The sequence below is a fragment of the Athene cunicularia genome, assembly GCF_003259725.1.
Source record: "Athene cunicularia isolate RWA chromosome 6 unlocalized genomic scaffold, athCun1 chr6_part1, whole genome shotgun sequence".
NCBI lineage: Eukaryota > Metazoa > Chordata > Aves > Strigiformes > Strigidae > Athene > Athene cunicularia.
The window spans coordinates 21,936,927-21,961,234 of NW_020799105.1; the positions used below are offsets into that span (position 1 = coordinate 21,936,927).

The following is a 24,308-nucleotide window of genomic DNA, read 5'->3' on the forward strand; positions in this document are numbered from 1 at the left end:
CTGATCATCCAACCTATATTCATGAATCAGCCCCACTAGTCAATATTTGTTTTATGGGACATGGGATGCTGAGTGTGAATGAATGTTGAATGTTCACAGCAATATTTGTTTTGCATATTACCACTTCCGACTGTTTTTTTGGGCATGGATGACTGGTTGTGCTAAAGTTGGAGTTTCTTTACCGTAATAGACTTATGCATCATGTCCCTGAGACAGAAAGAGACTATATATCTGGTTTACATCAGTTCCTTAGCCAGGAGGATGACAAGTGTTGAAAGCCAACATGAAAGAGTGAATTATTAGGAGGATCAAAGGAATTTCTACTTCCTGACCCCAAAGTTTCTGCCATTTTTTTCAGGAATGCTTCTATCACAGTGTGCATTGCAAAATTGTCTTGTATTCTGTGAGCTAAACAGCAGTGTGGTTACAGCAGAGGCAGTGGGTCTGCTCGCTCTGGGGTTAACAGTGTGTGCTGGCAAAAATGGATGTTGGCAGGCATATGCTTGTATATACATTATTTTTATGGCACAGCTGTGTCTCTACTGGGGGCTTCTGTCAGCAGTTGTCTTGGTAAGACATTAGTATCTCCACACTTTAGACTGACATAGCAATAGTGACAGCTATCTGTAGCAAAGATCTGATCTGTAGATGTTAGCCACAGTAAGTCGAGCTTGGGGAGCTATGAGAGCAAAGACGTTTTTCTGTCTTGCCACTTGAGATCAGTCAATCAAGCTGTGCTGCTTCTTTGAATATTGCTTTTCAGGAATACATTTTGTAGCAGTTTAGCTACTGTTAGCCTGTTACTTTTCGAGCCAGATCATATTCATTATGCTAACTTTTCTTAAAATCCTAAGAAATTAGTGGTTATAGAGTAAATTAACTTTCAAATCAAACGTGTTACTTTCTAAAGCCTGCTGTTACCTATTGAGTAAGTCTCTGAACACTAAGTGGTTTATAGGTTTCCAGGGTACAAAACTAATTACCTGTCACATTATCTGTGTCCACCCACCTGACAATCACTGTGCTTAGCTTGCTCCCAAAAGCCACTGTCTGTTCTGTTTGGTTTTGTTCCTTTTGCCACATATGTGTAACACCATTCCCCCTGTAGTAAAATGCCCTGTGACACTTCTTCTGTCTTGGGTGGATAAGCAATTCTTCATGATTTAATTTGAAATTGTATATCTTAATTATTAACTATTAACATACTATCAATAGGATTTAAACTAATTACATAGAAATTAACTGTACAGAGGAATTCAAATGTGTGCCATTCTGGAAATCATTAAGTGGTGGATAAGAACTCAGTTTAAATACAAAAATCCAGTGTTGTTAAAAGTTATGCCCTTTCACATCAAAATGCCAATAATCCGGATGAAGTGCTATCAGATTGCTTTAGAAACAAGTTTCTGGTCCCTAGAAAACCAGAGAGAAAGCTATGTCTATCATTAAACGTGATAAGTCTTCTGTAAAAAAACATTTGTATGTCTCTTTCATATTTATTCTTACTGTATTTGTTAATGAAGATATTCTATCAAAATACACACTACTATGAATATTGAAGCCTTGCAAAATCCTTATAAAACTAAATAATATCAGCAGGGTTTATTTGCTGAACACATGAAAACTGACTAAAATGAACGTTTGTGAATACTTTGTAGAATAACATCGTGTAAGCAAACTTCCAGAAAGAAAATTGTTTAGGATTAAAAGAAGAGTGATTAAAGGATATTTCGTTTTAGGACACTGGGGGGTTATTTCTTCTCAAAAACTTTCAAACTAGACATTGAATGTTATATTTTGTAATCACTGAATAAAAAAAATGGGGTAGAATTGTGTATTGCTGACTGTCTACAAATGCAAATTCCATTAACTGTTTGCATGTTCTGTATTTATTGTCAACAGCTGAAAAGAAATTTGCCAGCGTACTTGGCTCCTTGGAGAGCTTCCCCACGTGTCTCTAGATCCTCCAAATCGGAACTCATGCCAAATCTAGCCAGTGATGGAGTTATCTGTGCTCCACTTCAGACATTCACCGAAGAGGAGACAATGCTGAAAGATATGGGTACCTATTATCTGTGTAGTTAAAATTCGGAAATGTTTAACTAGAAGGAAAATTTTAGCTTAAAAAATTTCTTGTTATTATTTAATTCTAGTTAAATGTTGAGGTTGTGGTGGGGGATTGTGCTTAATTTTAAAACTGCTTTAGTTAAGAAGAGAAAAATGTAGTGTTCTTTTTCCATGTTACCGTAGCAGTTCCACATACCACAGTGCAGTTTACTCTGCATAAATAAACAGTAAGTGTTTAAAACTTGCTGTCGCAGATCTGAAGTTGCCTGGCATTGATTTGTGCCCTTTCTGAAGTGTTCAGTTCAGCTCCAGTTAGCTGCTGGGGCTGGTTTGCAGAGATTTAAAGTATACCCAGAATGGTGACAGATGTGTCTGCCATGCCTCCAGGCCTGCACGACAAAGACAGTGTTTCAGAGCAAAGGTGGAAGAGTGAGGACCTGCACATCTGAGAGAGAGCGTATAAAAGGCTCTGGTCAGTCTTACAGGATTTTGAGCACTCAAAATAACAGCATTAAAGCCTGAGACCATCTTCCCAAACTGCAGTTTTAATTTATAAAGAAATACAATACAGCTCACCGAGTAAGGGATGTATTTGAAATATTTTCTGTGGTCAACCAATGTTATATAAGTGTTGCTGAGATACTTTCAAACTTTCTGAATTTATAGGAAGTATTTGTTTTGATTTAGAGAGTTGTAGTTGATACAGAAAGCAGTTATAATTGAGCCTGGTGGCACATCGCCTTGTTTCACTCGGGCAACTTTTTGTCCTTTTATTAACTTGCTTGGGAGTCAGGAAATATATGCATAACCTGTCAGTAGTACCACATTACTGTTACATTGATCTTCAAGGAGAGTGTTAGAATACTTACACTCTTTTCTTTCTTTCTTTTCGCTACAGTGACAAAATTTGCTCAGGAACGAGTTGCACCTTTGGTGCAAAAAATGGATGAGAATTCGAAAATGGAAGACTCTGTAATACAGGGATTGTTTGAACAAGGGGTCTGCACACTTAATCTTTTATTCAGAACGTGACATAATTTTATGAGTCTCTAGATGTGCACTTTTCAGATTTCTAGATTAAAAGATAGAGGAGTAGAATTCAAATTAACTAATGAATCATTAAAAATTCTGTATTTAACAGCAAGACAACTTTATCTTCTTTTTTACTGCGTTATTAATCCCCATGTTTTACTGTAATAATTCTTTCCATCTCTCCCTCTCCCTTACCACATTCTTAATCTTGAGTGCCTTGCCTACCCCCCCCCCTTTTTTTTTTTATTGGATAAGTGTAATCACACAGCATGTTAAATGTTAGAACTGCTGTGACTCTGATAAGTGTTGTTGGAAAATGGTATCAGAAGTCCTTTGTGTCCTCACTGGGCAACCACAAGGACTTGTGTTTATTCCTGGATTCAGTTATAGACTTTGCACCCTATCAAACATAAAGCTTGTCTGGGTTTAGAATGTCATTTTATACAACAACTCTAAATAGTAGACTTCTGTTTAGATTGCAGTAGTTCTGGAAATCAGATTGGGGTGACGATTGGCCTGTGTACTGCACATGTTAGTTATTTCTTGCATGAATTGGCTATCAACTTCTGCGAAGAATTGTTAGTTTAAGGCTATTGAAGGAAAACAGGTCTTTGGGGAAGGATCTGGCAATACATTTTGTGGTTTTCATTTTAATCTCTTAAGTATCAGCTTGGACTAACAAGTTGTTGACAGGAACCAACAGATTGATATATCTGCATCTCTTGTATTGCAGCTGATGAGTATTGAGCTTGGGGAAGAATATGGAGGAACTGGAGCTTCATTTTTTTCAGTCATATTGGTGGTAGAAGAACTGGCCAAAGTTGATCCAGCTGTATCTCTTCTGTGTGAACTCCAAAATACACTAACAAATAGGTTGTTTACTACATATGGAACAGAAGAACAAAAGAGAACTTACTTGCCCAGAGTCGCTAAAGATACAGTGAGTCAAATTCTCGCTTTACTAAACTAGAATACAATTTTTAATACTTAAGTAATGTTACTGTTGTGGGTTTTTTCAGTAACTAAATTGGGTGACCACAGGATTGGAATATGTGTGAACTTTAACCAGTGTTTCAGAGCTGAGATCTGTGGTGATATAGATACGACCTGTCATCAGTAGTTGAGAGGTAAAAGTGGAAGGGTGCTTATTAGTTTCATTAAAATTTAATTTACCGTGGAATACAACTTTAAAGCAGTTAACTGAGAGATGTGTAATTACACAGTGCTTCTCTTTTTAATCTCCGTATCTGAAAATTTGTTACTTCAATGCAGTAGGTTAAAATGTTTGAATTTAAGAGGCTTGTGCTTGTTTGTAACTGTTTACATTGCAGAATTTGTTATATGTTGTGCCTATATGTTTAGTAAAAATTAAAATTAATTTTTCCCTTCAATTGACAGATAGGCAGTTTCTGCCTTTCAGAGGCTGGATCTGGCAGTGATGCTTTTTCTTTGAAAACTCGGGCTGAAAAGCAAGGAGACTACTATATTATCAACGGCTCAAAGATGTGGATTAGCCTAGCAGAACACGCAGGAGTTTTCTTTGTGATGGCAAATACAGATCCGTCCTTAGTAAGTAGCTCAAAAATAGTTGCATTTCAGTGACAACTGATGATATATGAACCTATGGATTTTATATTAATAGTCTCATGTGAAAGGCTAATATTCTTTGAACCTTTAAAAATATTTCCCAACAAAAGTAGCAAACTTGTTAGGCAATTTAATAAATTCCTCCCACTAGGGAAAATAAAAATGTCAGAATCATAATTGCTTAGATGAAGAGCACAGAATATTATTCTGAGCAACAGAAGAACAGAGAGACTGTCTTGGCAGCCTTTCTAACTTAATTGCCAAGTTGCTGTTCTTAAAAGGCAAAATAGAGCTTAGTCTAAATACACTGGAAAACTAACAAGAATGCAACAGCAAAGTATGTTCAGGTAAAAAAATTCATAGCTGAATGTGCATGTTTCAAGTTTTGTCACCAGTTTGGGTATAGGTAGTAGATTCAGAAAAGTCAACTGCAGGCTTTAAAATGGACCATACCAATATGGTAGAGCAATAATCAAATACAAAACTAAATTGCTTAACACTTACTTATTTTTTAAATTTTCAGTATCTTTCTTTGAAATATAACTTGAAGATAGTTACTTCTAAAATTTAAATTTCAGGTTTTGACTAAATAGAAGGGGGGTTCTTTCATTGTATCAAACAGTTGAACATTCCATTGCTTTCTGAATTTGTAGTTATTTCTTCACAAGCTAGTGGGCAATTTGAGTGCTACACACAATGAAATTATATTTGATAAGCCAGTTTCTTGTATTTGTTAACTGCTGTGCATTGCTATATAATCTGGAGTTGTTTCTGTATTACTGTAACATTTAAAAAATATATATAATACATTGTCTGCTTTAAGTGAGAAATTGATTTTTAAATATTCAAGAAGGAGATTAAAAACCAGTGCTGCTCAAAGATTAAATAACGATGTCAGTTTAAAGGAGAGAACAGACCAGTGTAGAATTGTGTACTGAGATGTACGCTCTGCACTAGCAGCTCCCATTTGGTGAGATGGGCTGTCACTGAGGAGAGATTGTAACAACAGCCTTCTCTTTAATAAGAGGCAACTCTTCCAGAAGAACCACAGGAACTTTCCTGCCTCTCAGTGTCACCCTCCAGTGAGAGGAGGTGCTGCAGACGTTAGGGGCAGGAAGAGATGGAAACATGGCCAGGAATCCCTTGCATTTCTGTCTCATGAACCTTGTGGTATGTTGAATAAGAGACTTCTGTGGTGCTGGCTGGGGGAAATGATGAGGGAGCAAGAATGAGTGGTAGAAAGGAGAGAGGATGGGGAATAAGAAATACACAGAGGGAGAAAGAGAATGTGATAGCTATCAGGAATCACTGTTCTGTACTTCAAGAATCTGGTTTAAGGCATCGAAGATGTGAAGATTGTGAGCCTATATGTAGGAGATACCAGAATTTAGATTGGCTAAACAATCTATTTATATGTTGTCACAAGCATTATTTAGTGTTCTGTCCAGATCATTATCTGAATACTTGTCCTGGATGAACCTATTTCACATGGTTCTCAGTTAATAGCAATTTAAGTTTTCTTAACAGTGTGAAGTAGCTCAAGGTTGAATTTCTTCAGCAATTAATGGTTGATTAATTTAAAGATTAACAAGGTGATTTGGCAAGGTATGTTATGATTAAAATAGTGATTTATTTGCAGATTTGACAATGATGAGATTCACACTAATTTACTGCAAGGCATTCTAAATCAAAGAAGATGTATACGTACATATGTATAAACACAAAACATACCCAAACAGCACGGAAATATTTGGATATCCAGCAGAATATGTAGGCATCCACACTCCTAAAGGTAAATGTGCATATTTAAGCACATAGATAAGTAATGAGGTGGATGGAAGAGACTAGTCTGTAGTTAACATTTCCCTTTTCTCATGTTTGAAGCAAATACAATGCATAGGTTCTCTCAATGGGGGATAATTCAGAGGAAGTCTGACTTCACCCCGATCTTTTGTGGCTTTCTGGGCAGAGGATCTTGAAAATTCCAGGAGTCTGAGCCCTAGAGGTGTCCCAGCTGCAGGGAGATGCTGGTCACAGCCCATTGCCATCCAGGAGAACTCAAAGGGTCTTGCTTGGAATCATTATTTATAGGGGCCGAGACAACTGACTTTTGTCAGATACTTTTGCATTTCAGTCCAACTCGGATGATGAAATATTGTGGTATTTTCTATCCATTGTGCAAGCCCAGGACTTGCTAAATCTTGGAGTTCTGGTGTCACCCCCTTTGGACCTGAGTGTGGATAGCCTAGGCTGTCAGGAGGGATTGTTCCTATTGTTCTTAAAAGATAAGAGAAGAGAGGAGCAGGCACTGAGGGGCCTGAGGAGATGCCTTAAGGCTCTGGTCCATTCTCTTTCCCAGTCCATTCTGAGTTGGCATGCAGTGTGTTTCCTTTTGATAGGGGAGCTAGGAATCCAGAGCATTAAGGGAGTGTCTGAAGACTCTGGCCCACTACCTTTCCCCATTCATCTTGGGTTCGTGTGTGGCCCAGCGGGGAATGGCACTAAGTATGGGCAGCTCAGGGGAGGCAGTTGGACCAGCACAGTCCACCCCATGAGTAAAGTCAGTTTATCTCCTCCATAGAGTGGCAGTGTGGTTGCCTCTTGCCTCTATGCCTATAAACAGGCAGTACTGTAATCCAGTTATAATTTGAGGGAAATTTTGTGTTTCGTTAGTCTCTATTAATTAAGTGTGATTTAAAGCAATATTATGTACGTGAAGGAATATATACACGAGGAGATCTCCCCGTAAGTGTAACTGGTTTAGCCATCCTCCAAACTCTAACATATAAAGCAATGATTAACAACAAGCATAATGTCACAGCAGTTACTAAAATTACGATGGGATGCAACATCAGGTTCAGTGTTCCAGCTGCTGTTGGAGACCATCCAAACAGGACTTCCCACCATTGGTGTTCTCCGTCCTTTTTGACTCTTTTTAACACTTGATACATTTCTTTGATGTCATGCTGGACTGTGATAAGACTTTTGTCCAGTTTCTCAAGCTTGTTGTCTGGTGTGCCAGTGCTTCCAGTGTATTTTGGTAGCACATGGTCCCAAGGATCTCGTGCTTGGGCCATTGTGAATATACTCACTCCAGTGAGCAAGAAAAGAGAAGGGGAAGGGGCATATAGCCATTGTTGTTGTTGCCATTGATTTATATCCCAGTGGATCAGTGCATCAAGGGCGAGGAGGTGTAAGGCACAGTGTTGTGAAGATGGTGACATCCAAGATGAGAATTGCTGCCAACGTGCTGTTAGTCGGATTGTTTGTCCTCATGTTGTCACTGGTGAAATTCATTGTTGCTGGTAAAGAGAAAGAGAATGGTCTCAGTGGGGAAGGCTGATCAGGTTACCCCTTTTATGATACAGGATAAATCCATCTTTTACAGATTTTGTGGTTTATTTCATTACTTCCAATAGCATCCCATGCTAGAGATCCTCGTGGTTTAATTAGGGTTAATTGCACAGACTAAAGACAAAAGACCCTTTTCCCACTCAGCATACCTCTTTCTGTTTCTTTAAAAGCTGTCGAGCTGTATAGTAAAGGTCTTTTTGGTCCATCAGGATGGGTTTGAGATAGATTACAGTAAATACTGTGTTCCGCAATTGTTTGTAGGAGTTCAGCAAGCGTGGCTGAGCACTTGTGGGGGAGTGTTTATATCCCAGTGGGAGTCTATTAAAGGAATACTGGATACCTTCCCATGTAAAAGCGAATTTCTCTTTATCTTCCTCCTGCAAGGGCACCATGAAGAGCATATCTTTCACATCTAGCTCTGCGGTCCAGGCGTGTGCAGCTATAAGCCAGAAGTCTTGCTAACATTTTTTTTTAGTCTTGCAGCTGGTAAAGTAGCTGTTAAGGTTGCAGTGTTGGGGACTGCAGCCGTCAGTGGGGCTGTATTGGCCTTTAAGTGCCCATAACCGATGGTTAAATGCCTTCTCCCCTCCTGTTTACCAGCTGGCCAAACTAGAGTGATCTATGAGGAGTGAGTTTGGGAAATAATTTGTCTGTAATTACTTCAGAAATTCCAGTCCATGCCGCAGCAGAAATTGAGTGTTGCGGGCCATGAGTGATTTTTGATTTGGGAGGTACTGGGGCAGTTTGCTGATTTCTGTTAGGATTAGGGTTGGTATTTGAACCAAAAGATGGCAGATGCCAGGTTCAACTGTTTAAAGCATTGAAACCTAATCTGTGTTCATGCTTCCTCTTAACTGCAAAGTGAAAAGATGTCATATGCTTTTTGCCAGGGAGCCATAAATTAACTTTTGTGGTTTGGTGCACAGTACTACTTCCCATAACTCCAGCAATTATAACCTATTGCCAGCCAGGTTGTGTGCCTAGCTTGTCGGCTTCCTGTTCTGTAATTATTGAAATTTGTGATCCACTATCAGTTTAAAATGTTGTTAATTGTTGTCGACGAGCAACTGGAATGAAATTGTAAGGGCCGTTTTCATTTAGCCATTGATAAGCTTCTACTTGCCAGGCAGGCAGGCCCAGTTGCCATCCGGACACTATTAGTTTTTTGGTTTGTGTCTTGTAATTGATCCCTTCGAGGAAGGAAAAGGTTATTTCTCCCTCTAGGAGTTTGCAGTGGGGGGTTGGAGTATTTGGGATGTTGTGTTTCTGAAACACTAGAATCAGAATAAGGCCGGCAGGCTGTCTCTGATCGCCGCTCAAGGGATTTCCACTGCCAGTGCTTGTGTCCATAGCTCGTTTCTTCACTTCTGGGCCTTTAATTGTTTTGGCTTTTGGGAGCCGTTTTGATGTGATAGTTTAATTTGCCTAACAGCAGGACCTGTATTTTTTGTTTCGCTGGGAATTTCGTGCCATCCCATTTCTTGCGCATGAATTACAACTTCATGCGTTAACACTGCCCATGTAGGGACCTCCCTTCCTGCTAGTTCTTCTTTGTTTTTATCTTTAAAGACTTGCGTTAAGTTTATTAATTCATTATGATTTAAGTCCCTCTGGATTTCATCTCGGTTTGAATGCAGCACGGGCTCCTTTTATCAATGGTTTAAGTATAGTGGGAGCTACAGGTGCTGAGACAGGAACATTGGTGGGATGGCGTTCATGTACAGCTTGAGTACAGCAGCCTTTGTAAAAGCTGTGGAGAGTTGATGTACAGATTTTATAGATATTAGTAAAGGTTTTGTTCTCTCTAAGACATCAGTGCTACCAGCCCAGTATGCCAGTCTGCTTGATTGTGAGTGGGGGTCACTCAGGGGGCTGGGGCCAGCATTTAAAAAGACACCAGGACCCCATAGCCATTAGCTTCATCGCTGTTTAGCAAAATTCTGTCTCCCCCCATCACACTAACTTACTATAAGGTATTCTAAATCAAAGGATATATATATGTATAAACACAAAACATATACAAACACACACACACAGACAATGCAGAAATTTTTGGATATCCAGCAGAATATGTAGGCATCCACACTCCTAAAGGTAAATGTGCATATTTAAGCACATAGATAAGTAAAGAGGTGGATGGAAGAGACTAGTCTGTAGTTAACATTTCCCTTTTCTTATGTTTGAAGCAAATACAATGCATAGGTTCTCTCAATGGGGGATAATTAAGAGGAAGTCTGACTTCACCCCGACCTTTTGTGGCTTTCTGAGCAGAGGATCTTGAAAATTCCAGGAGTCTGAGCCCTAGAGGTGTCCCAGCTGCAGGGAGATGCTGGTCACAGCCCATTGCCATCCAGGAGAACTCAAAGGGTCTTGCTTGGAATCATTATTTATAGGGGCCGAGACAACTGACTTTTGTCAGATACTTTTGCATTTCAGTCCAACTCGGATGATGAAATATTGTGGTATTTTCTATCCATTGTGCAAGCCCAGGACTTGCTAAATCTTGGAGTTCTGGTGTCACCCCCTTTGGACCTGAGTGTGGATAGCCTAGGCTGTCAGGAGGGATTGTTCCTATTGTTCTTAAAAGATAAGAGAAGAGAGGAGCAGGCACTGAGGGGCCTGAGGAGATGCCTTAAGGCTCTGGTCCATTCTCTTTCCCAGTCCATTCTGAGTTGGCATGCAGTGTGTTTCCTTTTGATAGGGGAGCTAGGAATCCAGAGCATTAAGGGAGTGTCTGAAGACTCTGGCCCACTACCTTTCCCCATTCATCTTGGGTTCGTGTGTGGCCCAGCGGGGAATGGCACTAAGTATGGGCAGCTCAGGGGAGGCAGTTGGACCAGCACAGTCCACCCCATGAGTAAAGTCAGTTTATCTCCTCCATAGAGTGGCAGTGTGGTTGCCTCTTGCCTCTATGCCTATAAACAGGCAGTACTGTAATCCAGTTATAATTTGAGGGAAATTTTGTGTTTCGTTAGTCTCTATTAATTAAGTGTGATTTAAAGCAATATTATGTACGTGAAGGAATATATACACGAGGAGATCTCCCCGTAAGTGTAACTGGTTTAGCCATCCTCCAAACTCTTAACATATAAAGCAATGATTAACAACAAGCATAATGTCACAGCAGTTACTAAAATTACGATGGGATGCAACATCAGGTTCAGTGTTCCAGTTGCTGTTGGAGACCATCCAAACAGGACTTCCCACCATTGGTGTTCTCCATCCTTTTTGACTCTTTTTAACACTTGATACATTTCTTTGATGTCATGCTGACTGTGATAAGACTGTTAAAAGACCCCTGCTCAAAGGGTCTCGCTTGGGATCACTATTTATAGGGGCTGAGATAATTCACTTTTGTCAGATACTTTTCCATTTCAGTGCAACTCGGATGATGGAATATTCTGCTCTTTGTGTGTGTCTGTATGTTTTGTGTTTATACATATGTACATAGATAAATATATCTCTCCACTGATATAGAATACTTTGTAGTAAGTTAGTATGAGTCTTGTCATTCTCAAATCTGTAATTCACTATTTTAAACATAACATATCAGTATCAACAAAACACTTTATTAATCTTTAAATTAATAAATCACTAAGTGCTGCTGAAATTCATCCTTGATCTACCTCACACGATTAATGAATCTTAAATTCCTATTAAGTAATAATCATGTGAAATAATTTCATCCGGGACAATACCAAATCAACTTTTTGAGCTTTTTGATAACAACCATCATCATGACTTCAGACTACTTTATTAATTATATCCCCACTACCTCTCTAAAGTGAAGAGACAGTGATATCAGTGTTCTGCAAACTGGAATCACAGGGAGAATGTATGCACCAATTCTGGGTGTTAGATTAGGACTGTTACCATACAATTAGGTCTGTTACAATTAGGCTGAAGTTTGAATGTTCAAGCACAGTTCCCAGTGACACCAGTCTCATCAGTCAGTGCTCTTCCTTTGGACATCCTTAAAAGGAAGAGTATATCTGGAGCCTTCCATGAGAAGAGCAGCTGAAGTAATTTGGCTTAAGGAAAATCTTGCATCCTAGGGAATCATCTGACAGATGAGTTTAGAGCCATTATTCGTTTGACCACTTTAGTCTACAGATAACCTGATGTCTTCTTGCAGTCCATTGTTTTACTGTGACATGTGTTCCAACAACAAGCAGTGACTTCACTGCAGAGCAACAGCTTGCTTTCCCAGTGATTGCCAGTATGGACAGGCACCACAGTCCTTTCTGTTTCATTTACATAATACCAGTTCCCTGTCTTATCATGAGAACTTTTAAGGTTGTTCTGATTATGTTTTCCATGTGGAATATTTTAATAGAAAAGTCTCTCTGGCCTTTGTTAAACCATAATTAGGAGACACAGAGGGAACAGATGACAGTATCAGTGTTTTATTTAGTAATATAATATTAAGCAGGTGTAAAATTTCAGTATTGGAATGAGATATTTAGACCATCATTTGGTGATATTAGTATAAAACTCAGTTCTTGATTATTTTTTAATTTGTCCTAGGGATACAGGGGAATTACATGCTTCATAGTAGATCGCAACACAGAGGGACTGCATGTAGGGAAGAAGGAGGACAAGCTTGGAATTAGAGCATCTTCTACCTGCCCAGTAACATTTGAAAACGTAAAGGTACGGTTGAGTTGTTCAGCTGTTGAAGCAGAATTTGTGTATAATTGGAATTTGACCACATATAAGGAAAGAATGTTAAACTAAATGCCCATTTTTTTTTTCCTTAGACATACTGACTGGCATATTTTAACTTTTCCCTCCCAGTTCTTTCACAGAAGTCTTGAGGGGGGATTGGGTTTCTTCAGTTGTGATACAGTTTTTCTTAGTCATCAGTTTGTAATCATATGTATTAGGAAATGTTCTAATCAGATATTCTAGGAATCAGATGTCTGCTTTATGTTTTCTGCCTTCACTTAGGAGAAACATTAAATAAAACATGTATTCTGATTCATCTGTTAACCCTACTAGCAGTTGCAAAGCAGAATAGAAAAGGATTAATTGAGTGGTTTCATTCTTTAGGTTCCTAAAACCAATATCCTGGGACAGGTCGGACAAGGCTATAAGTATGCGATTGGAATGTTAAATACTGGCAGAATAGGTATTGCTGCACAGGTGGGTAATTTTGTTTAATAATAAATACAGCCAGTGTATAAGTTTGAATTGAAACTGACATTTACAAAGTATTTACAGCTACTGGGAGCAAACTCCTTAGAAAATACTTTCTTAAAAACTAAATTGCCACTAGGTGTCACTATTCCTGTATCTAAGTTGCAATAAAATACTGAAACCACAGTAAATGGTAAAATTCTCCTTGGGCGACATAAGCAATAGATTTAGAAAACATTAAATGGCAATTAGTTTGTCTTTGGTGGTTAACTTACTTCTGAAATATATCAACATTTTTGTCTACCATTACGCAAATATATTTTGCAAAGGAAACTGCCTTTGGAAGGTATAGCACACTGAAATGTTTAATTTTAATGCTTCCAGCTATGATTGTATGGGATTGCCAAATGTGATCTTATGCTAACTGATGTTTTCCCAACGACTTCTTTTTAGAAGTCAACTTATTTTAAAAATAAATATAAATTTTTTTTTTTAATAGCAGAAATGTTCTAGTTCATTGTTGTGTTTGAAAATTGAACCTTATGGCATTTTAGGGGAAAATATTTGCTGACCTTGGAGTTATTTCAAAATGTAGTATTTTGTTGCAAACTCAGTTTGGATCTCAGATTGCTGCTGATTTCAGGGGAAATCAGATTCAGCCCTTTAATAAAATGACTTATGACAAGTTTTTATGGTTTTAATTTATTTTTGAAAGTAATCTTTTCTTTTTTTCTATTTTGTTGTGGTTGTAGTTGTGCTGTATAGGGTGTAATATGACTGTACTACCAGTCTCCCTTATCTTTCGCCCTAGTTTGCAGACAGACCAGAAGTTATCATCCTCATGAAATTTAAACTTTCCACATGGCAGTATACTGTGCTGCTAAATGGGTTGGCTTTTCCATCATTCCTAAAGATTATCTGTGATTAAACTTTGTCTGATATGGCATTTAAAAACTAGGGCTGTGGGCCTCATTGTTCCCAGAGATATAAATAATATTGAGGCTCTAGCAGTAAAATACATGGTCTGAATTTTACTCTTAATTACTCCAAGTTACACTTATAACCTAATTAAAAGTTAAGGTCAGATAGTTGTTATATCTTAGTTACTACTTTCTTGGCACTTTCAAATTAAGAGAAGTGTATTTGGGTGGACAAGAACAGCAGTTCTAAAGCCCTGTAGTATTGAATTTAGTTTTGTAGTAGTAATAGTTTTAAAAGATAATGAATATCTTATAAAATGTAATTGTGGCTGTGAAAACAGTTTCAGGTAATTTTAGTGCAAGGTAGCCACATATATCGCTACAGGTGCTGAAGCTGATCTAGTTGAGTCATCTACATGAGTTTATAAAAAAAGGCAACAGATCTGGTAATACAGCCAATTAGCAACAGACATCATTATTATTATTATTATTATTATTATTATTATTATTATTATTATTATTATTATTATTATATTCTTTTCCCACATACACATTTTCCTGTGTATTATGTCGTTTTGTTGAGGAAGGAGTAGATGTCTGAACCCAGTCAGAGTCATGTTTTTAATCTTCTTGGGGCCCTTGGCTTTCAGCTTAATATGTGGGTCTATCCAAAAATACCCATACACTGTTGTACATCATTGAAAGTGGTTTGACATAAGCTGCGTGATGTGACAGCTGACTGCCACCTTGTAGTGTCCTGTCTTGACTTAGGCAACTTTTATAAGATTCCAATTTTACCATGTACTGTTACTTTGCTTTCTGATAGTTCTTCATGCCATTCAATTCCCTTTTATTTTTTTTTCACTCTTGTTTGATACTTCCACTAATCTAATTTCCTATCTTTGTTTTTCCTAGGGAAAAAAACTAGGTAGAAAGAATGTATTCAGATGGATGGTAGCTATGTACTGAAACCAGCTAATCTTTACTAATAGCTATGTATTCCAAGGTATATGAAAGGCAGGATTCTTGTTCTGCTATCTTGTTTAGGATGAAACACACTTCTCAAAATTCAGTGTTTAAACAAAAATAAAACTAATTTACTTTCCAGATTTCATCATGTTTCTTTAGGCTAACAAGTCAGACACTAAGATAGACGTGTTACTTTTCTATAAATATTCATATAGACTTTTCCTAGATATTATCCTCCAAAATAACGATTGTGTTTTGCTGTCTTTGCTGCCGAGTGAAGAGAGTGTGTGAAAAGACAGTCTGTCTTCTAAAATTGTTCTGATGAATTGTTTTTTCCTAGAAAATGTTGTCACAAATGTTATCACCTTCCACTATACTAATTTTCTACCTTCTGAAATAGATTGCTAGTTCTGACAGTCTAGTGTCTTCTGTGAAATGAGAAATTATTTTGATTACAAAAACAGCTTTGAAAAATCATTCAAATTATTTTTCCATTAATAGCGTAATGTAGATCTACAGATCTTTAGTTTACAGTAATTTTCCCATGTAATTAAGAATTTTCCCAGAAACGCTTAATATTTGCACAATCACAGTTGACCTGTAAGTTTTGTTCAAAAATTAGTAATTTTGTTTTCACACGTGGTTTGCCTTTAGTAAGAAAGTTTCTTTCAGGAATGGAATAGGTTTATTCCTCAAAGTTTGATTCTTTTTTTTTTTTCTTTTTGTCCTAACTCACCTCATTTCTTACAGATGTTAGGACTGGCACAGGGGTGTTTCGACCATACGATTCCCTATACAAAGGAGAGAGTCCAGTTTGGGAAAAGTGTATTCGATTTCCAGGTACTTGTTAGTGGACACATGGGAAATTTCCTGCAGGAGAGCAGTAGTTACCACAGTAGATGAAGTCAGTAAAACATAATTTGCATAATTTGTGCTCCACTTTGTGTCATGTCTCTACTTCTCAATATTTGAGGGGAGTTTTTCAAAAGAATTTCGGATGAGCGTTCATCTGCCATGTAAAATACATAAATTCAGTGCTATGTGCCTTCGCAAGTACCATATAAATCATTTAAAATTTCAAAACATTATTAACATAACTCCTTTTGCTTGATAGTATATTCACTGCCTCTGAAAATAATATACATGGAACTCCTTTCTCTTCTGATTTTAATATCATGGTATGTTGAATGTGTTCCAGTTTTCATACCCTTTCACGAGATGTGGAGGAAGACCTTTTTCTGGGGACACTAGAAATTATAAAAAGATGAGGAAAACTGAATTATTAGATTTCCTGTGTTATACAAAGACATTTAGTTTTCATGATAATATCTGTATCTTAAAGCGAAAAAGACTCTTTGTTGCAGAAATGATGTATAGTTTAATAAGGAAGATATATAATTGTAATTACTATAGTAATTTTCTTTTTAAAAGAAACCTACATCTCGGCTGAAGAGAAGGAACATTAGTACTACTCATAATTTATACAAATTTTAGGAAGCACCCACAGATATCTAGGAAATGATTGGAACTGCGTCTCTGAATGGGAAATGGAATTTATAATTGCCAAATCATTTTGTTATTTTGACCTGCGTAGATATTTTTGCAAATTTTAGGGAGCAGTGTTAGTGTTCTAATAAGATGAAAGATTTCATTGTGGTTCAGGAGCAAGTTAGGCTACTAAATGTTCTTTTTCAGTCATCGTAATGTTTGAGTCTTCTTAAATCAACCTATTCTTCTGTAATACCTACCATTTAGATGTGAGCTCCATCACTTTTTTCCTTCCCTTTGAATCCATTCATCGGTCATGTCCTCTATACTTTTATGCTGCTCCTAACTCTCATCTCACGGCTATGGGACATGGGAAGAAGTGGTTGTCACCTTGCTAGTTCCCCGCTTTATTAAAGAGGTACTTTTTACAAGCCATTCTCAGTTAAGCTTATCAGGGAACTAAACTTGTTAATGTATGAACGTTCTGAATAGACAGCTGCAAAATAAAAATACAGCTTTGACCTACCCGTGTCTCTGCAGCGCTGAGGAGAACATTAAGATTTGGCTGAAATTTTCTTTGATATTCATGGGTGCAAATAGGTTCATGTTGAATCCTCCTGTCCAGCCAGTCAGGCAAGTAGTTCCCCAATACTCCTGAATCCAAGAAGAGGGAAGGAGAAAATGGGAGTGCAGTTTCTAAAAGGGCTTTGGTGGCCCAGAGGTTTTCCAACATCAACGTTATAGATGCAGAGATGTGCAGAATTGCGAGTCCATCTACGTTTTCTGTTTTTATTTTAGAGTGTAGGTATGTTCCGTGGTGAAAAGATTCTTTTCTTGCTAGAAATCCCAGTTGAGTACTAGATACTGGTTCTGTCTGACTTGTGGCACGCTTCTTCCAGGGGATGCAACATCAGATAGCTCAGGTGGCCACGCAGTTGGAGGCGGCAAGGTTGCTGACCTACAACGCGGCTCGTCTTGCGGAAACGGGAAGGCCATTCATAAAGGAGGCAAGCATGGCCAAATACTATGCTGCTGAGGTAACCTACAGGTTCTTTATTCAGTGGATTTATTTCACGGCTGTTGAAATGTTTCTTCTGTTACTGAATGTATAACTTTCAATTCATGTTTTGCTGTGAGATCTGCGGATGTACTTTTATCTTGTTTCTCATCCTCAGTCTGTGCATGGAATGTAAAGTAGGTCCCCAAAGAATGAACTACTCACACCCCTCAATAAGAGAAACAAGCAACAACATTAAAAGAGAAAGTGAATTATTATTGTCTCTCATCTGGAGAGATTTCATTTTCTCAGAATTCTCTTTTTGTGGCTGGAGAAATGGCATGGTGAGACTTTATTTGTGACCATTTCAACTCTGCTGGTCACAACTGTGAGTCATAATATGATTCAAAACTGGCTTCCTTCTGGCTCTTTGTAATTGCTGTTTTACATACACTATTGCAATAACTGTTAGTGAATCCTTCATGTCCTCTGATTTAGAAAAATTTTATTTTTATTATAAAATAACTTGCATAAATAAGATGAATACAAAATTACCAGTCCTTCTTCTTCCCACTTATTCTAGTAACTGCTTTAATTGCTGTTTTGTTTTTACTTTAAATAGCTACAAAAAATAAAGTTTACTACCACATGCATGAAGCTGAATCCTGAAATCGTAACTCTGAAACTATTTTCATAGGTTGCAACACTGACAACTAGTAAATGTATTGAATGGATGGGTGGTGTTGGATTCACAAAAAATTATCCAATAGAAAAGTACTATCGTGACTGCAAGATAGGTGAGTGATAGTTTCTTAACAAGTATTTCTTGTAGCATTAGTAGTGTTAAAGTTCGAGGGTGAAGGACTGGCTGTTTTTTAAAGATATTTTTCTGTGGGACTGTAATCAAAGTTGATTCAAAGGCTATGGTATAAGAAGGTAAAACTTTAGGTATAAATACCTGTGTATGTAAGACTAATTAAAATGTTCAGTTAGTTACCGATAAAATACAGACACACACGTTGTGTCCCATTCTGTTAAAAGAATTGCATTTCAAATATATTGAAAATACTTTGGCTTTGAGGTCTGAATTTATGTGGAATTTATTTTCAAGACTTCCCTGTTTACCAGTATAATCCTCGGACCTAACAGTTTGACATTTCTAACAGTATTACCCTTTCAGCTTTATTGCTGATAGCATTTGTAAATACTTAATTTCTGTTGGTTATTTAGGAATTGCTATTCAGGAAAATGTCTTGTCATTATGTTGTACCAGCAGAAAAGTATTCTAATTGTTGCAGATAATAAAATATGAATATTTATATAAATAATAATGCTGTTTCTAGAACTTGCTCAATAAAGCTTCACTTCATAATTGTAAATGTTCCAGCTGGACTGTTAGAACAGTATCTCCATCTCTCTTCATATGTGGTTTTATAGTCTTCTGATTTATTTTCTTCTCATTTCAGGTACAATATATGAAGGAACTTCAAATATCCAGCTGAGCACCATTGCAAAAAGCTTAGCACAGGAGTACTGAAACCATGAGAACTTCTTGGCTGTTAACAGAACTTATTTCACTGAACATTCTTTGGGAATTACACATTTATTTGTAATTATAAAAATCTTAAATAAGAATACGTCATCACAGACAAAATCATAAGAAAAACAATTAATTCCCCATTTCAGGACAGGGAGTGTGAAACTGTGAATTTCATGTGTTCTAACCCAAATCACGGGTTAAAAGTATCTCTTTCTGCCTGAGACACTTCTAAACTAACACATTGGCTGAAATTATTTTATTGCCTGAAGTTACACAAACAGTGTATCTCCAATTTGAGATTTCCAAGTCAAAACGAAAGAAGCCAGATCCTTGGCTTGCCTGGTGTGAAAGGTTCTGATAAGCCACCTGGGAGAAAGGACTTTACACCTGCAGCAGAGATGTTGCATGGCACAAAGTTGCTGTTTGTTCCTGCTGCCCTTTGTTAGCATGGGGTACAGGAGAGGTATGTGGGAAGAGAAGTGGCGGTTTCCTCTCTCCCAGGTGAAGCTATTTCTGTGATGCTGCTGTAATTGGAGTAATTTTTATAGCAGCCCTTAGTGTGTTCTTAAGTATATCTTGGTAATTAAGCCCTTCCAGCCCCAATTTGTAGTACTGAAAGGTGGATAATATCTACCTCCCTTTGCAGCGTTCTCAGCTGTTAAGGGTTTTAATCTAAGAGGCTATTTATAGTTCTCCTTTCATAAAAGGTTGAGTTGAAATCTTTGTGAAATGGGGTTAAAAAAGCTCTAGTAGTTCTGCAAAAAGACAGAGATATAAGCTATGTAAGAGGAATGCTGTGATACTACCTCACAGTGGCCTTTCCTTGTTCAGTGGATTTTGCTAACTTTAATTCTCAGAGCCTTCTTGGGAGTTAGGGAGGGACTGATCATTTTTAGCCTAGAAAATTCACTCATGGAAGTTAGTGGTTCTCTAGTGAAGTTTTTCTCCTTTTGAGAGAGAGAGAGAAAGAGGAAGGAGGGTTTTGAGAAGTATTTGCTTTTTTATCCCTCTCTGTTTAAAACTAGACATTTTATTTACAGCAGAAACGTCTTCAGTGCTGAAGAACTAATTAACTCGTAATCAAGAGACAGAAAGCTTAATACATGAAAAAATCATTGTAATTGCTGGAATTGGCAATTTGTTTCAAGTATTTTGGCGGCGAGGGATTGGCTTTCTGATTTTGGCTGACTTAGAAGAATCTAATTTTTAAAGCTTGCTAGTCTCTGATGATTCACTTTGAGTGGAGCTTAGAATGTTACAAGCTGCAACTCCCAAAGGATTTTCTAGCGAAACTAGGGTAAATGACACTTAGCAAGTATGATTTCATAAAGCAAGCAGACTTCAGTGCCTTATACAAAGAAACAAGCAAGGAGGAAAAGCACTATTAAAAAGTTTCCTGACTTTCTGTCAGCTTCAAAGGGAAGTAACTATTTTAGTGAATTCATCTCCCTTACATAGACACTTTGCCTGTTGATAGGTGAACAGTTAATGTGACACTCATCCTTATGCCAATAAGAAAAGCCCTTCCAATATCAGTTAGATCAACTGCTTTGAGATTTTCAAATAAACAAGAGTAGGGGAGGGTAGACTAGATGATTTCTGAACTTTAGCATTATTATTAATGTTATACCATTATTTCATTATCATTATTAATGCATTTCAAGTTGCTTGCAGGCTTGCTTTCAGCTGAAATAGCTGGGGAGATTGTTAGACTAGAATTAAGACTACAGACACCGCAACACTTAACTACAGTTATTCTGCTCAACACAGTCTATCTGCAAGAATAAAATGATCATAACCATACTACAAAATGCTTAGTTAATGTTGATTAATGTGATGAGCTGTGATGATGTGAGGCAGTCCTTAGCTGCAGCAGTCTAGCATGGTTTGCTGAGTGTCAGCAGAGATCAGGTTTTGATTCATACTTTTTAATAGGTCTTGTACTTTGAGGTACTGTCTTAGCTTGGCTTCTGCAGTCTTGCGTGAGGCTAGGAAGTGCACTTATGGAGGGAAAGTGCAGAGCTCTTCAAAGGACTGTTAAGGGCTGGATATCCAGGATTATGTAGAAGGACTGTCTTGTTGTGTAGAACTGTGTCAGGAATCCATGTGAAAAAATAATCAGGAAAAAAAACAATGTGATTTCCTACAGTCTGAACTCAAGACGCCTTAGTCCAGGGAACAGCCTGAACAGCCTTATCAGCTATTCAACAGTTCTCAGAAAAGCAAGGTCAAGCCTTTAACTAATGCTACAGCTGTAAATATTTCGTGTTTCTCATATCTATATGCTGTATTCTGTACACAGTAACTTTTGGAAGAAATGTATTTATTGTATTTGATTTTGGTCTACAAAATTCTGTGGAGGAATATGCGCACAAATGTATTGTAACCGCTGAGTTTCTTTCACTGTCATTTTAAAAGGGCACGTAGCACTGTGAGAGCATTAGCTGTTGTGGTCACTGATTCTGGGAAGAGTGTTTCAACCCCTTAAGTCTGATCCCATTCCTGCCCTAAATGCAATGTTGGTTTAGCAATAAGATGTGCTGTGCCATTGTTCAGGAGCTGTTAAGAGCTGCCTGCGCTCCCCACCCCCTCTTCAGTTTGGGACAAGCATTTATGGATTGTCAGAAATTGCATTTCTGCATTTGGCACAGTGGGCACAGGGCTGTTGATGGTGGCTGGCTGCACCAGGAGGTGTTAGGGAGTTTTCCCTTTGTATGCCCTTAGTCATCCCAGCCAATCTAGTCTGTTGCCCTGGAACAGCATCTTCAGTATCAAATGTTGCATCCGGGCTTCCCCAGTTAGAAGAAAAGAATTGTATTGAGAATGTATTAAAAAGTGCCTGGATTTGATATTTGATACAGTGCTAATCTTGTATATCATGTGATAGTTCTCTAATAATCCGTCTTTTAAAATTTTCCCCAGATCTTGCAGTTTTTGGACTGGGAGAGAATGACTGCATCGACTGTCAGGTTTCTTTAGTTTTATTCTGGTTTGTGATAAAGGTCTGAGGCAGATTTCCACAGGAAGGGGTTTAATCGCTACTTGGGAAATACTCAAATACATTTCATATGATGTTTTCTATGCTGTTGTTCTTTCTTTCGTATTTCCTTTTCCCCATATAAAGATTGTGTTAGAAAAGGTTTATGTGAAATACAAAGTAATTGTTCATTGGGAGCCTTTTGCTATGTAAAGAATTTCCTCATTAACATATTATTGCATTTCCACTTGGAAATCTTTTGGTGAGAGACACATTTCAAGTTCTTCCTACCAGGCTAAGCTGAGTTTGAAATAGTCTGTTCCCTGAGCTTGCTTATTGGATACACGACAGCTTAAGAAATGTTTTTCCTCAACCCCAGCATGTATGCAGTGTACCAGTGTGACAGATCTCCCAAGAGAATTACATGAAAGTGGTTAACAGCTACCACAAATATTTCATAAATATTTACCTGTTATGTTTTCAGTGTACAAACTGTTGGCGGAGGCACAAATCAAGTGAGAGCTGACAGGCAGATGAATATGTATTGTACGATTCCCAAAGAATTTTCACATAATTTGTCATTTTCTGCTGTGTTGAAATACAGTCGTCGCAGAGAGTTTTTCAAGGAGTTGTCTTCTCCTAAAGCATAGCTCCTCGGTCTAGGTGCAGGTGAGGGGACACGGCCAGACATCTTACTCTTCTGATTTGACTGTCTGGAGTTACGTAGTGTGGGTGATTGTACACACAGGTGAGAGGAAGCAAGGGTTCCGTCTGAGCCCACACCAGAAACAGTCAAACATCAGTGCACAGTTAGTCCAGAGTTCCAGGATGACAAACAGGATTTACAGTCATTATTTCAGTTAAACATGCCAGTTGTAAGATCAGTTGCTATAATTAACCAAGTTCATCTTAGCAGCATTGAGGGAATTTCTTATTATCTGTTACTAGAGACATTATTAAGCTGCTTTTGGCATTCATTATCCTCTAAAAATATTCTGTTCATGTGCAGTAACCTTATAATACATTAAGTAGAACTAACCAGTGTGTTCCTTAATACCTTGTTTCACACATCAGAGCATTCAAATGTTGACTCGTGTTGGTTTATTAATGTTCAAAAGAACATGCAATGTACAAGGTAACATTTTTTCTGATAAAATATTTTTAAATATAAATCAAAAATATGTCCAGTCTCAATAGGCAGTAATAACATTTTTATATTCTTCTGTCCTTCAAGATCATTTGGATTTACATCTTTCTGAAACTATTTTTCCTCTGTGTGTCTTAGTAGCTGCAGAGCTACTAACACTGGAGGACTGTACATAGCAAAAAATCTCAAGGTGACTTCACTAAAGATTCTAAAGGAAAAGCACTCCCCACCTTACAGGAAACAGCATCACAATAGCCAGGTAACCAGCACTTTCAGAACTGGATTTATTTAATATATGCAATAAGGACTTCTGAACGTGCAGAAAAATATGTTCATCAAACATTTTACAGGGATCTCCGAAGAAAGGAAAGCAATGACAAGCTGTAACTACTCTTTTACATTAGAAAAAATCTAATAGCAACAGGAAAACCTAAAACACAGCAATAAATCCCCAAGTTCCACATTGCTGATTTGTGTATTTGCAGGTCACCTAACCAAGAAATTAGCATATATGGACTGAAATTAAATTCTGCTCTCTAACCAGCCAGACCTGGAGGTCTTACAATCCGTTTGAAGTGTTACACAAACCATTGTCACAATTTCTGACAGTTTTAAAACCGTGTATTGTAAATCACCAGGCGAGGCAGGGCTGGAGTGCTTTGGGTATGGGCCGCAGAGGAGAGAAGTCAGCTTGCAGACGTGAGCTTTGGTTCATCCATAACGACGGCTGGAGGGTCACGGTGGGGAAGTGCTGAAGCAGAGCGTTACTGCCCGCTTGGTTTAGAGTCAAATGCAAGTTGGCAGATCAAGAAATGGCTTAATGTTTTCCAGCTAGGAGATGACTCTCTCCTAGTGGAGAGAAGACAAAGGGGAGAGCGGAGCTGCAGTATGATGGGTTCATGCTGAGTCTGTATCCCCTGAATCTCCGGGTCCCCTAAGTTTGATTTGATTTTCAAAAGTTTCCATGTTGGAGCCTGCAGAAGGATTCTGGTTTGGTCTCCACTTCCTGGAACACAAGAAGCTCTGTACACACATCCAGAGCTGATGTTCTGGCTGAGGGGTTATTTCCTGCCTTCTCTTACAAACATTCA

The 24,308-nt window shown here is 37.9% G+C and overlaps 1 protein-coding gene across 1 annotated transcript; it reads left to right on the top strand.

Annotated features, from left to right (window-relative positions):
• Nucleotides 1-1,863: 1,863 nt before the first annotated feature.
• ACADSB (acyl-CoA dehydrogenase short/branched chain) lies at nt 1,864-22,174 on the top strand. Its single transcript, XM_026851339.1, has 10 exons — nt 1,864-2,062; nt 2,966-3,066; nt 3,833-4,039; nt 4,498-4,668; nt 12,568-12,693; nt 13,093-13,185; nt 15,819-15,908; nt 17,456-17,593; nt 18,251-18,350; nt 19,020-22,174. The coding sequence occupies exons 1-10, from the start codon at nt 1,879-1,881 to the stop codon at nt 19,088-19,090; spliced, it is 1,281 nt and encodes a 426-aa protein (XP_026707140.1). The 5' UTR covers nt 1,864-1,878; the 3' UTR covers nt 19,091-22,174.
• The last annotated feature ends 2,134 nt before the right edge of the window (nt 22,175-24,308 follow it).

Bases quoted from the DNA above. Each gene is read 5' to 3' on its own strand.
- ACADSB (XM_026851339.1), top strand. From the start codon at position 1,879: ATGTTCTGTATTTATTGTCAACAGCTGAAAAGAAATTTGCCAGCGTAC. The intron at 4,669-12,567 runs GTAAGTAGCTCA...AATTTGTCCTAG, and splicing joins CAAATACAGATCCGTCCTTA to GGATACAGGGGAATTACATG. The intron at 15,909-17,455 runs GTACTTGTTAGT...CGCTTCTTCCAG, and splicing joins AAAGTGTATTCGATTTCCAG to GGGATGCAACATCAGATAGC.